Source organism: Chrysochloris asiatica, unplaced genomic scaffold (genome assembly GCF_000296735.1).
Source record: "Chrysochloris asiatica unplaced genomic scaffold, ChrAsi1.0 scaffold00078, whole genome shotgun sequence".
Lineage (NCBI taxonomy): Eukaryota > Metazoa > Chordata > Mammalia > Afrosoricida > Chrysochloridae > Chrysochloris > Chrysochloris asiatica.
Window position 1 is genome coordinate 4,703,525 of NW_006408596.1, and position 12,084 is coordinate 4,715,608.

Consider the following 12,084-nt stretch of genomic DNA (forward strand, 5'->3'; position numbering starts at 1 on the left):
AACGAGATGGATCAGCCAGGTGGCATCATTGATGGACTCAAGTGTGGCTGCGGTAGTGAGGTTGGCACAGGATTGGACATTGTTTCGTTCTGCTGTGCATGGGGTCGCTATGAATCGATTCTGACTCGATGGCACCTGACAACAATATCTTACATTGGAATCCTGGTGTGGTGCTATGGGTTCATGTGCTGGACTGCAAGGTTGGTTTGAACCGCAAGGTCAGCAGTTCAAGCTCACCTGCTGCTCCTTAGAAAACCTATACAGGTTTGCTATGAGCCTGAACTGACTTGACGGCACTTCACAACAACAATCTCTTACATTACATATAAACTGTAAAGGATTTACTGTTGTACTTAAATACCATGGAGTTAGTGCTGACTCATGTACAACAGAACAGAACACTGCCAAGTCCCATGTCAACCTCATAATGGTAGCTATGGTTGAACCCATGGTTGCTGCTACTGTGTTAGTGTAACCGGTTGAGGGTCTTCCTCTTTTTCACTGGCCCTTTACTTTACCAAGTATAATATCTAAAGTAAGTGTGGCAAAGTCTTGTGATACTGGCTTCCTGGAGTATCTAGCTTTACTTCTTCCAAGATGGTATGTCTGTTCATCTGTCAGTCCATGATAATTTCAACATTCTTCACCAACACCTTAATTCAAATGCATTAATTCTTCTCTGGTGTTTTTCATTCATTGTCTACTTTTCCATACAAATGAGCCAACTGAAAGTACTATGGATGGAGTCAAGTGCACCTTAGTCCTCAAGGTAATTGATTTGCTTTTTAACACTTTAAAGAGGTCTTTTTGCAACAGATTTGCCCAATGTAGTACATTGATTTTTTTTTTTTTCAGTTTCACATTCAACCATTCATATGACTTGTTTCATTACATTGATTATAATCCCCTCCATACATCAGTTAACAGTGTTTCTCTCTATCCTCTTTAGCTTTTTTTTTGGTGGGAGATGGGAACTTTGCCTTTTTGGAATTTACAGTCTTGGCTTTTAGGGAAGGTTTTTACATTTATCTGTGGATATCCAGAGCTCATGTATGAGATTACTAACAAGCATAACTGAATACTCAGATGAAGGAATACATTGATTTCTTGACTGTTGCTTTTATGAGTGTTTATTGTGGGTTCAAGCAAAATGAAGTCTTTGACAACTTAAATTTTTCTCCATTTATCATGTTACTTATTTTTTATTACTTCTGTATTTATTTAAAAGACCCTCAAGTCTATTTTGGAGTCCTGGTGTGGCGCTGTGGGCTAATGCGTGACTGCAAAGTCGTTTGAACTACAAGGTCAGTGGTTCAAGCTCACCAGCTGCTCCTTGGAAATCCATTACAGGGTCACTATGGGTTGGAATCGACTCGACAGCATTTGACAACAAGAAGTCTACTTTCACTCACAGGAATCCTACAAGACAGAGCAAATTTCCCCATGAAATATCCAAGGCTGTAAGCTTTATGGAAGGGCACTGTTTAATTTTTCTCCCACAGAGCAGTTGGTAGGTTTGAACTGTTGACCTCTGTGCTAGCAGCTGAGTGCTTTAAACACTATGCCACTAGGGATCCAGAATTGCTACACTTAGAAGAAAATATTTATCTAATAATAATGACTTATTACTATAATGGAGGAGTCTTGGTGTGGCGTTGTGGGTTAAGGTGCTGGACTGCAAAGTCTATTTAAACTGCAAAGTTGGTGGTTCAAACTCACCAGCTGCTTCTTGGAAACCCTATACAGGGTCTCTGTGGGTCAGAACTGACTCGATGGAGCTTAACAACAACAACATTACTATAATATCATTCATTATAGCTAGATAATAATGACAGCTCTGACCAGAGAACATGAGAAGGTTCACAAAGTTTAGTCTTTGTGACTAAGCACTGGAGGATAAGCACAGGATCACAAGGCTAGCTTCAACCACAAGGACGCTGGTTCAAACTCACCAGCTGCTCCTTGGAACCCTATATTGGGTCATTATGAGTCAGAACCGACTCCACAGCACTTAACAACAAGAATCTGGGTTTATGAAAAATGTTTTTGATACTGTAGCTGTTATTGTTAGGCGTCTGTCGAGTAGATTCCGACTCAAAGTGACCCTCTGCGCAACAGAACGAAACATTGGCTGGTCCTCCATGACCGTCACAATTGTTATTATGTTTGAGCACCTATTAAACTACAGGGATATTTTAATTTAAAATAATGAATTTCTGCTTAAACACAGTACAAAAACATTATAGACCATCATTTTGGTGTCACCCCCCTCTGTCAGTATCACTGGGTATGGTGCGCACCCTCACAGCCCCCTAGAGTCGCTACTTGTTTTTCCATGGTTCCTGGGACATTGTAGGTTCTCAGCCAATGAAAGACTCGAGTGTCTTTTTATGATAGGTCCTGTGAGAGCGCCCAAGTTTTGGTGATGGCGGCTGCCACCTGTAGGGTAAACATGGAACTGCAGGATTCAGAACTTTTTAACCAAAAAGAGTCCATCAAGTGTATTCAGACTCATAGAAACCCATACAAGACAGAGTAGAACTGCCCCACAGGGTTCCCGCCGAGCAGCTGGTAGGTTCAAACTACCAAGCTGTCTGTCAGCCACTGAGTGTTTTAAAACTGTTCCACCAGGGTTCCAGAACTGCTACACCTGAAGGGAAATACAGTCAATTTCTAGGGAAGATTATGAGGGTTAATAATACACAGGGCTGAAAGGTCAGTTTCAAGCTCATCAGCTGCTCCTTGGAAACCCTATACAGGGTCGCTATGAGTCAGAACTGACTCCACTGCACTTAACAACAACAAATCTTTCCTTTTCAGATTTAGGCAGAATTATTTAACATCATTTTGTCTTTTCCAATCAAGGAACCCTAAACCTGTTTTAGGATAAGCACAGGTTGGCACCTCAGCCCCACCAGCTGTTCCTGTTAAACTGTATACAGGAGGCTATGAGTCAGAAACAACTCAACAGCAGTTAACAACAACAAAACTCTCTACTAACTTTTTAAAGTCTTTTGAATGTTTGCTTATTAATCACCCAGTACCAGGACACACACAAAAAAAACACACAGGATAAAGAACAGATTAGATGATGCACATGTAAATTGTCAAATCCTTTCTGAAAGACAGAAAATGGATGGGTCTCAAGTCTGTCCAAACAGACCTAGATAAATTTCATCTTTTCAGTTTCTCCTTAATAAATGAACAGATCTGGTGAATTCTTAGGGGCTTAGAAGAAGGATTTGTTCCATTCATGACTATGGCTGTAATAACTCTGATGTTTCCAGAACATTATAAAATGTTCATTACTGTTATAAAAACATTCATACTTGTCAGACCTTGGATCCTAATTTTGCAAATAAGAAACAATCCTAACACTATGAGGTTGCTGCTTTTGGCACAGATTCACTTAGTCTAGCATTGACTTTGGTTGTCACATTCTTTCCAACAAATTTAGGTTAAACAAAAGGAAAATGCATTAAAACAAGCTGTAGCAGAGCTGCCTGATCCCAAGGCAGGGCAAAATGAGACAGGGTCAGGTCTGAAGAATTTACTAATAGCCTGTCATTAAGGGGTGTATAAAAGAGGAACTTTCTGCAGGCTCTGAGGTCACGCATGGATGAAAACAAGTTTACGACACAGAATCTCAGAAATAGAAGTGGGGAGAGGAAAGGAAAGAGCTGTGCATCTTAGAGGTACCAAGAGGTAGCTCACTTCTATTTTTTTTTGAGGCTCCTTGTCTACAAAAACATGAATTCCTTTCTTCATTTAACAGTGATTTATTAAATGTAATGTTTCAATGCTTAAGTGAAGAAATAACTGCTTTTGGCACCCTCCCAAATTAAAGTGCAATGTTAATGTGCTATTACAAGGTGATTGGATTTATTAAAAGTAAAGCAATAAAACCACAGGACTAATACTATCACTGATAACTACCCACACTTATCAGGGTGGCTAAGAACAAACTGAAAACACTGGTATTTAGACAATATACCAACTGCTCTCTCGTATGTGGAGCAACTGAAACTCGCATACATTGCTGTAAAATGCAAAATGGCAGTTTTTTTGGAAAACACTTTGACAGTTTCTTTTAAAGTAAAACATACATCTACCATGCAACCCAGAAACCTCACTCCCTAGGTGTATGCCCAAGAGAAATGAACATCTATGTTCACATAAAACCTATATGTGAATGCTTTTGGTAACTTTATGCGTAATTGCTCAAAACTGGGAAACCCCAAATGTTCTCCTTCAACTGAACAGATAAACAAATTGCAGTATTTCCACATATGGAATACTTGTTAGCAGTATAAAGGAATGAACTGCCAATACATTCAACATGGATGAATTTTAAAGGCATTAGGTTAAGTGAAAGAAGTCAGCCTCAAAAGGCTAGTTTCCACTGGTGACATTCTGCAAAAGGCAAAACTGTGGTGGTGGTGGTGGTGATGTGTGGTGGAGTCGGTTCCGACTCATAGCGACCCTGTACATGGTTTCCGAGGCTGTAAGTCTTTTCGGGAGCAGAAAGCCTCATCTTTCTCCCGTGGAGCAGCTGGTCATTTCGAACCGCTGACCCTGAGGTTTACAGTCCGCAGGGGCAAAATTGATCAGTGTTGCCAAGGGCTGGGGTAGGGGAAGGGTTGATTTTAAAGGATTATGAGGTAACTACTTTGAGAGGTGATAAACTGTTCTATATTGTAATTGTGGTCATGGTAACAATTCTGTGTGCATGTGTTAAAACTCATAAAAAATTCTACATGAATTTACTGTATGTATATAAATTACCTCTCAATAAACTTGACTAAAGATATGGAGTCAATCTAGCAAAATGTCAACATCTGTGTAACCTTGGGGCAGTGTACAGTGGGGTTATTTTCTATACTTTCCATTGTGCTTGAAATTTTTCAATCTAAAAACAATAAAAACAAAAATTTGTGTGGTCCCATGATGGGATGCAAGTTTAAAATTGAAAGGTATACACAAGGAATTCTTATTTCAGTTCTGTTGTTGTATGTCGAGGATTGTTTGTATTACATTGAAAAGGTAAAACAAAACCACCCTCAAGGCTTGTCAAGCATCTGGTGGTGTTGTATTGGGTTTAGCAACCCCATGTGACAGAGCAGCACTGCCCCATAGTTTTCTAGGCTCTAATCTTCACAGAAGCAGATTGTTAGGAGCTGCTGGGTGGGATCCAAAACTGACTTCTGGATTAGCAAAAGAGGGGGCTACTCAAATAGGCTTTCTGGCCCCAGAGTTTTAGGAAACATTTGAAGCAAAGAACGTGACTCATATTTGACAGCTGCTTAGCACGGTGGGGAATGGGAGGATAGCAGCAGCCAAGGGTTACTGTTTTTTGTGTGTTGATTTAGAAATTAGTTACTGGACTGGTCATTCCCATCAATATGGTGAAGCCAATCCTTTGTCCTAGCACACCCACACCCTCCATCTCTCTAAACTACCCCTTTGCAAAGATTTATGATTCGGCCTTCTCCATTTGGCCTCCTCGGTTGATTAATACAGATGGATGGATATATTTGTTGTTGTCATTGTTGTCAGGTGCTAAATCAATTTCAATTAATCATCACCCTTTGTGAGAGAGTAGAACTGCCCTATAGGGTTTTCTAGGCTGTAATCTTTATGGGAATGAGCTCTGGTAGCATAGTGGGTTACGAGGAAGTTGGGTTGCTAACTGCAAAATTAGCAGTTCGAATCTACCAGCTGCTCCACAGGAGAAAAAGGAGGCTTTCTGCTCTCATAAAGATTTATAGCTTCAGAAACCCTACACAGGGTCACTATGAGTTGGAACCAACTCCACAGCACACCACCAGTCTTGATGGGAGCAGACTGGCAGGTCTCTGTCCTGCAGAGTCACTGGGTGGGTGTGAATCTCCAACCTCTGTCAGCAGCCACTCACTTAACAGTTGTGTCACGGTCACCAAGGCTTCTCGAAGATAACATTATACTTATTAGCAGGAAAATAATGGTACCTAATTTTAACAGCTCACTAATGCCTAAGCTATCGATGTTTATGCGTTCCATTTCATTTTTGACAACTTCCAATTTTCCCAGATTCATAGTTAGTACATTCCATGTTCCAATTTTCAATGGATGTTTACAGCTGTTTCTCTTTATTTTGCGTTGTGCCCCATCAGCAAGTGAAGGTCCTGCAGGCTTTTCTCCCACAGGCTTTACTCCATTCACGTCATCATGGTCAAAGCTACTTTGAGGAGGCAACTCTTCCCCAATCACATTTAAAGTGCCTTCTAACCTGAGGGGCTCATTTTTCTGGCACTCTATCTGACAATGTTTCTCTGCTATTCATAAAGTTTTCAGTGACTAAATATTAGGAAGTAGCTCATCACTCCTTCCTAGTCTGTCTTCATCTGGAAGCTCATCTGAAACCTAGCTACCACGGGGTGACCCTGCTGGTATTTAAAATACTGGTGGCATAGCTTTCAGAATCACAGTGACTCACAGTCACCATAGTACCACAAACTGCTGCACAAGTGTTGAAGAGCAAAGATGTCAGCTTGAGGACTAAGGTGCACCTGACCCAAGCCATGGTATTTTCAATAACCTTATATGCATGTGAAAGCTGAACAGTGAATAAGGAAGACTGTAGAAGAATTGATGCTTTTGAGTTATGGTGGTTGGAGGAGAATATTGAAAGTGCCATGGGCTGTCAAAAGAACCAACAGATCTGTGTTGGAAAACGTATAGCCAGAGTGCTCCTTGGAGGCCAGGATGGCCAAACTTCCTCTCTCATATACTTCAGACATATTGTCAGGGGGGACCAGTCGCTGGAGAAGGATATCATGTTTGGTAAGGTGGAGGGTCAGAGAAAAAGAGGAAGACCCCCAATGAGATGGGTTGGCCAGGTGGCAGCATCAATTGGCTCAAGCGTGGCAACAATTGTGAGGCTGGCCCAGAATCAGGCAGTGCTTTGCTCTGCTGTGCATAATAAGGTTGTTATGAATCGGTACCAACTTGATGGCACCTAACAACAACAACCAAAATAAATTTTAACAGATTACAAATCATGACTTTAGCAATAATAACAATCATTGCAACTACTACCAATTCACCTCAGACTACACCAGTAAACAGGATGAGAGGTTAACTGTACCTTGTAAAGCACGTCTTAATTTTTTCCCCTCTCTAACTGCTCCTATGAGGAGCTCTGGCAGCGAAATGGTTACAAGTCGGGCTGTTAGCCTCAAGGTCAGTAGTTCAAAACTACCAGTCATTCTGTGAGTTGGAACTGACTCCATGGGGCATCACCACCACCAGCTACTCCTATAAAGTCCTAGTGTGGCACTGTATGATAAGCACTGGACTATTAACTGCAAGGTTGGTGGGCCAAACCCACCAGCTGTTCCTCAGAAATACTACACAGGGTCACTATGAGTCAGAACCGACTTGATGGCACTTAACAACAACAGCTACTTCTATGTCTCTGCTTTTCAGGCTCCTCATTTGCAGAGGTTTCCAAGCACAGAATTCCAAAACTTCCTAAGGCTCAACAACATGAGAATGCCAAGAATTCTAGAGAAACAGAAGACATCTTAAGTCGCAAACATTTATGAAGAACCCAAATGCTGCAAACCGCGCCCCCATCCAAAAAAAAAAAAAAAAAAATCGAACCAAATCCACTGCCTTTAAATCAATTGTGACTCAGTGATCCTATTATAAACAGAGCAGGCCTGCTCCACAGGGTTTCCCAGGATGTTAACCTTTTTAAAATTTATTTTGTAGCTGATTTTTTCTTTAAACTTTCTATTGTGAATTGAGTTAAGGTTTACAGAGAAGATCATCAGTTTTACATTTACCAAATCGTACACTTTGTTTCATCTCAATGATTGCAATCCCCTCCTCCAACAGTGTTTCCTTTTCCATTCCAGTCTCCTTCCCATCCCTTTTCTGTTTTTAGGTGAATGTTTCCCTTTTGATCTTGAATGATTGACCCTTCCATGGTGAGCACACCTTACTAGTGTTGTTATTCTCCTGATGGATCTATCTACTGCTTGGCTGAAAACTGGGCAAAGAGGGTGAGTTCTGCTCCAGACAAGAAGGGCAGCTGAGGGTCATAGTCTCAGTTCCTCTAGTCTCCTTCTGAGACTGTTAAACTCTATGGAAGCAGACAGACTTCATTGTCCTCCTGCAGAGAGGCTGGTAGGTTCAAACCTCCAACCTTTCAGTTAACAGTGCAATGTTTAACCCAGGTTTCAGTGTTAGGCAAACTAGGGCACGAGATGTTAGCTCCTCTTTGTGTCCTTCCATTTGAATGAGGTAACCAACCTATTAAGGCCAGGGAAGAAGGAAGGGAGAAAGGATCCTTCCTCTAAGTTAAAAGATGAAAAAAAGCTTGACTCAAGAAGATATCCAGCAACAGAGACAGGTCACCTATGGCATGAAAGCTCTAGTTTCCGTAAGTGTATCTGAGTTGATGCGACCCTCATTTCAACTTTTTGGTCATCTACTAAGTGTTTGAGGTGGAACAAGAAGGAGTGGTAAGATTATTTCCCAAACAGAATTGGAATCACAGACTATTAGACTTGAAGAGGAATTCGTGGGTCAGATAAAGACAAAAATATTAAAGCTAAAGGGCACTTTGTCCAAGTTTAATCTAATAACCTAAAATATCAAAAAAGAAAATAGGGCAAAATGACTCACAATTGTTAACCTTCCCAGATTGGCACATATAAGGGGGCTTAAAAAATTCACAGAAAAATACAATTAAACATAATGACATTTTTCCAGGAACGTTTTGAAGCCCTCTGGTATAATGCCCACCTATAGGAGTTGCTAGGAGCTCTGGTAGCGTAGTGGTTACGAATCGGGCTGCGAACCTTAAAGTCAGCGGTTCGAAACTACCAGCCGCACCACGGGAGAAAGATGAGGCTTTCTACTCCCGTAAAGATTTACACCCTCGGAAACCCTGTACAGGGTCGCTATGGGTCGGAACCGACTCGATGGCACTTAACAACAACAATAGGAGTCCTGGTGTGGCTGTGGGTTAATGCGCCAGACTGCAAAGCCATTTGAACTGCAAGGTCGGTGGTTCAAGCTCACCAGCTGCTCCTTGGAAACCCTACACAGGGTCGCTATGGTTCAGAACCGACTGGACAGCACTTAATAGTTTCCATTGCCAGGTCTTAGTGGGAAACAGTCATCCCATTTTAGTACATGCTGCCATCTGGTGGCATTTTGTATGACTGCATGAATCTGGAGAAACAGGTCTTATCCCTACAACCTCTTCAACAAAGACCCCTGGGACATAAGATTCCCATTAATTATATGAAAGGAGTCCTGGTGTGGCCCTGCAGTGTCAGTTTGAACAGCAAGGTCGGTGGTTCAAGCTCACCAGCCTCTCCTTGGAAACCCTACATAGGGTAGCAATGGGTGGGAACCAACTCAAAGGCACTTAACAACAATTGTATGAATACCTACATAAAAAATTTTTTTTATACCCATTTCATTAAAAATGTCCTCCATTACTGAAAGCACACTGTTTGAACAAAAAATTCAAAGCAGAAAATAATTCAATCTTAAAAGATGTAAGGAACAAAAGGAAAATGAAGGTTAAAAACAAAACAACAACTGTGGATTTAAAAGTTACGAGAGTCAAGTTTGGAAAATAAAGGCTTATTATTTTTTTCCATGGGAAGATTTCATTAGTTCTTAAAAGTAGTCCAGAATTTCCATCAGATACTAAAGCAGTCATTTGAAGAAAAATTTGGAAATCTCTTAACTCACATTTGAGTGATCTAATCACATTTTTGTACTTTCTCTGGAATGCCCAGAAGGAGGTAAAAAAGATACTTTAACGATTCAAGTTTTAGTGGGTTTTGCATTGGACTGCTAACCACAAGGTCGACGGTTCAAATTCAGCAGCTGCTGGACACACACAAAAAGATAAGGCTATTTGGCTCCCTAAAGATTTACAGCCTCGAAAACTCTAGGGAACAGTTCTATTCTGTCCTATAGGGTGGTAGTGGGTTTTTATACACATTTAATAAGCTAGGTATTCCAGAAACGTTATTTACCAATTCAGAATTGGTAAAATACGTTTCTCGAATAAAGCCATGTTTAAGTATTTTGACTTCTGTTTTTGAACTGTAAGGAGATTACGTGCCCAATGTAAAACCAGTACCCGTGGGTTCAAGTCCTCTTTGTAAATAAGCCAGTTTAGAATGAGGGACTTCCTTCTGTGATCTTTATTATCACTTGTAGAATACGGCACATTGGTTTTGTGTTTTCCTTTCAGATTTAGAAACTGTTATACTTAATTTTTGTCAATGATTTTGTCAGTTAAAAGTTAGTGTTCATTCGTTCTCACCACAACGCAGTGGACAGAAGTTGCTTGGCGACCTCCAGGGATGCATCTCCAACAAAAAAGGCAAAGCCAGGCAGGGTCCAGCGGTCCCTGGATGGAGAGGAATCAAGGATGGTGGTATGACGCCCATGCTTCTTCAAAGAACTCACGTAGTTTGTAGTATTAGGGCAGAAGCACCCAAAGTTCCATTCCTTCACTGGCTACATCAGGACATTTTTTAGAAGTCCAGATTCCTAAGTTCCACGCTACATTTATGGAATCAGAATCTCCAGAGACGGAACCCGGAAATCTGCATACAAGAGTAGCTGTAAGGGGCGAAAACCACAGCTGGAATTTCCACGCCCCTGGTTCCCGCCGTCTCTTGCGGCTTCTCGCCCTCCTTCCCGTGATGCCCCGCGCCTGATGGCCGTGGTTGCCAGGCAACACAGGGTTAGCAAGCCAGGATAGTTCCCAGAACCGCTGGGCGATGAGGCCGCCGGGCCTCCAGCCCATCCTGATAGTGCTCCTGGGCTGCTGGGCCCCAGTGAGCACACAGACCGGGGCCACTCCGGAGGTGATGACAAACGAGGGTTTCAACTTCACTGAGGTAGCCTTGGCGACTGCCGGAGCCTCTCCGTCGTCTGGGCTCCTCGCCACGCCCAGGGCGCCGGGCCCCTCTTCAAGTCCCAGACCCACCCCGGTCACCGACGGTGGGTACCAAGTCCAACTCATGGGGTCCAGAGTGCTCCAGCCAGGAGAGGGTAGCCCGTACGAGTATGTACTAATAACGATGATAGCTAATGTTTACTGAACACTGACGTTGTTATTGTTAAATGTCGTCAAGTGACCCCAAATAGAATTTCCGAGGAGCGGCTGGTGAGCTTGATCCACAGACCTTGCTGTTCAAACCGATTTTGCAATCCAGTGTATTATCTTGCAGCGCCACACTAAACGCTGCTGAGTATAATTCTCCCATTAATTAGGAATTCAAAGGTCGGTAAGCATAATGGTGGAAAATCAAATATTTAAAAGTACTTGGGGAGGTTTTGGATAATATTAATATTAAAGGTAATACTGAATGAAGCTTGTAGGCTTCCAGGGGAAGATGCATTTTAACGGGAAGTTTCTAGACACTTGTGGAAATTAAGTGGCGAAGATGCATTCAGCCTTTTTACTTATTGTATCCATGTGACGCCAAAGGCCTAGTGTCCTGAACTAGGTTCAGACCCTTGTCTGTTGACTTGAATTATGTACACCCAGGATTACCTCTTGTGTTAAATTGATTGTAGTAAAGTATGGGGTGAAGAGATTATGCCCACTTTTTAGGATTCCTATACATTTGACCTTTGAACAACACAGGTTTGAACTGGGCAAGCCCACTTATCCTGTCTTCTCCATGTGAGTAGGTCCTCTTTCCAATAAATTGTGTTTCGCCAGCCTTAGTGGTTCTTGGGTATTTTTCATCGTGTTTAGTGCAATGCCATAAACCTTGAATAACAAACATGATGGGATTCTCACTAAGTGCTGCTAGTGATCCCGGTAGTGATCCCAAGAAGCAGAAAAAAGGCTTAACATTAAAAGAAAATATTGAATGACTTGATACGTATGTAAACTGAGGCCTGTTGCTGCAGAGTTGTTTGCTATTTCAAGATAAATGAATCCTGTATAGGGATAAGAAATTTGTGAAGCCATCTCTGCAGCTATGCCAGTAGGCATGAAAACCTTGCACTTTTTGTGAAGTACCTTTTTATTTCATATTGAACATGCAT

The 12,084-nt window shown here is 41.7% G+C and overlaps 1 protein-coding gene across 1 annotated transcript in view; it reads left to right on the plus strand.

Moving 5' to 3' along the window:
* The first annotated feature begins 10,802 nt into the window (after window positions 1-10,802).
* The window catches only part of TCTN1 (tectonic family member 1), a 55,159-nt gene continuing 53,877 nt past the window's right edge, over window positions 10,803-12,084 (plus strand). The window contains exon 1 of the mRNA XM_006865419.1: window positions 10,803-11,025. Coding sequence (XP_006865481.1) covers window positions 10,803-11,025 — 223 coding nt within the window. The remainder of the gene's footprint in view (window positions 11,026-12,084) is intronic.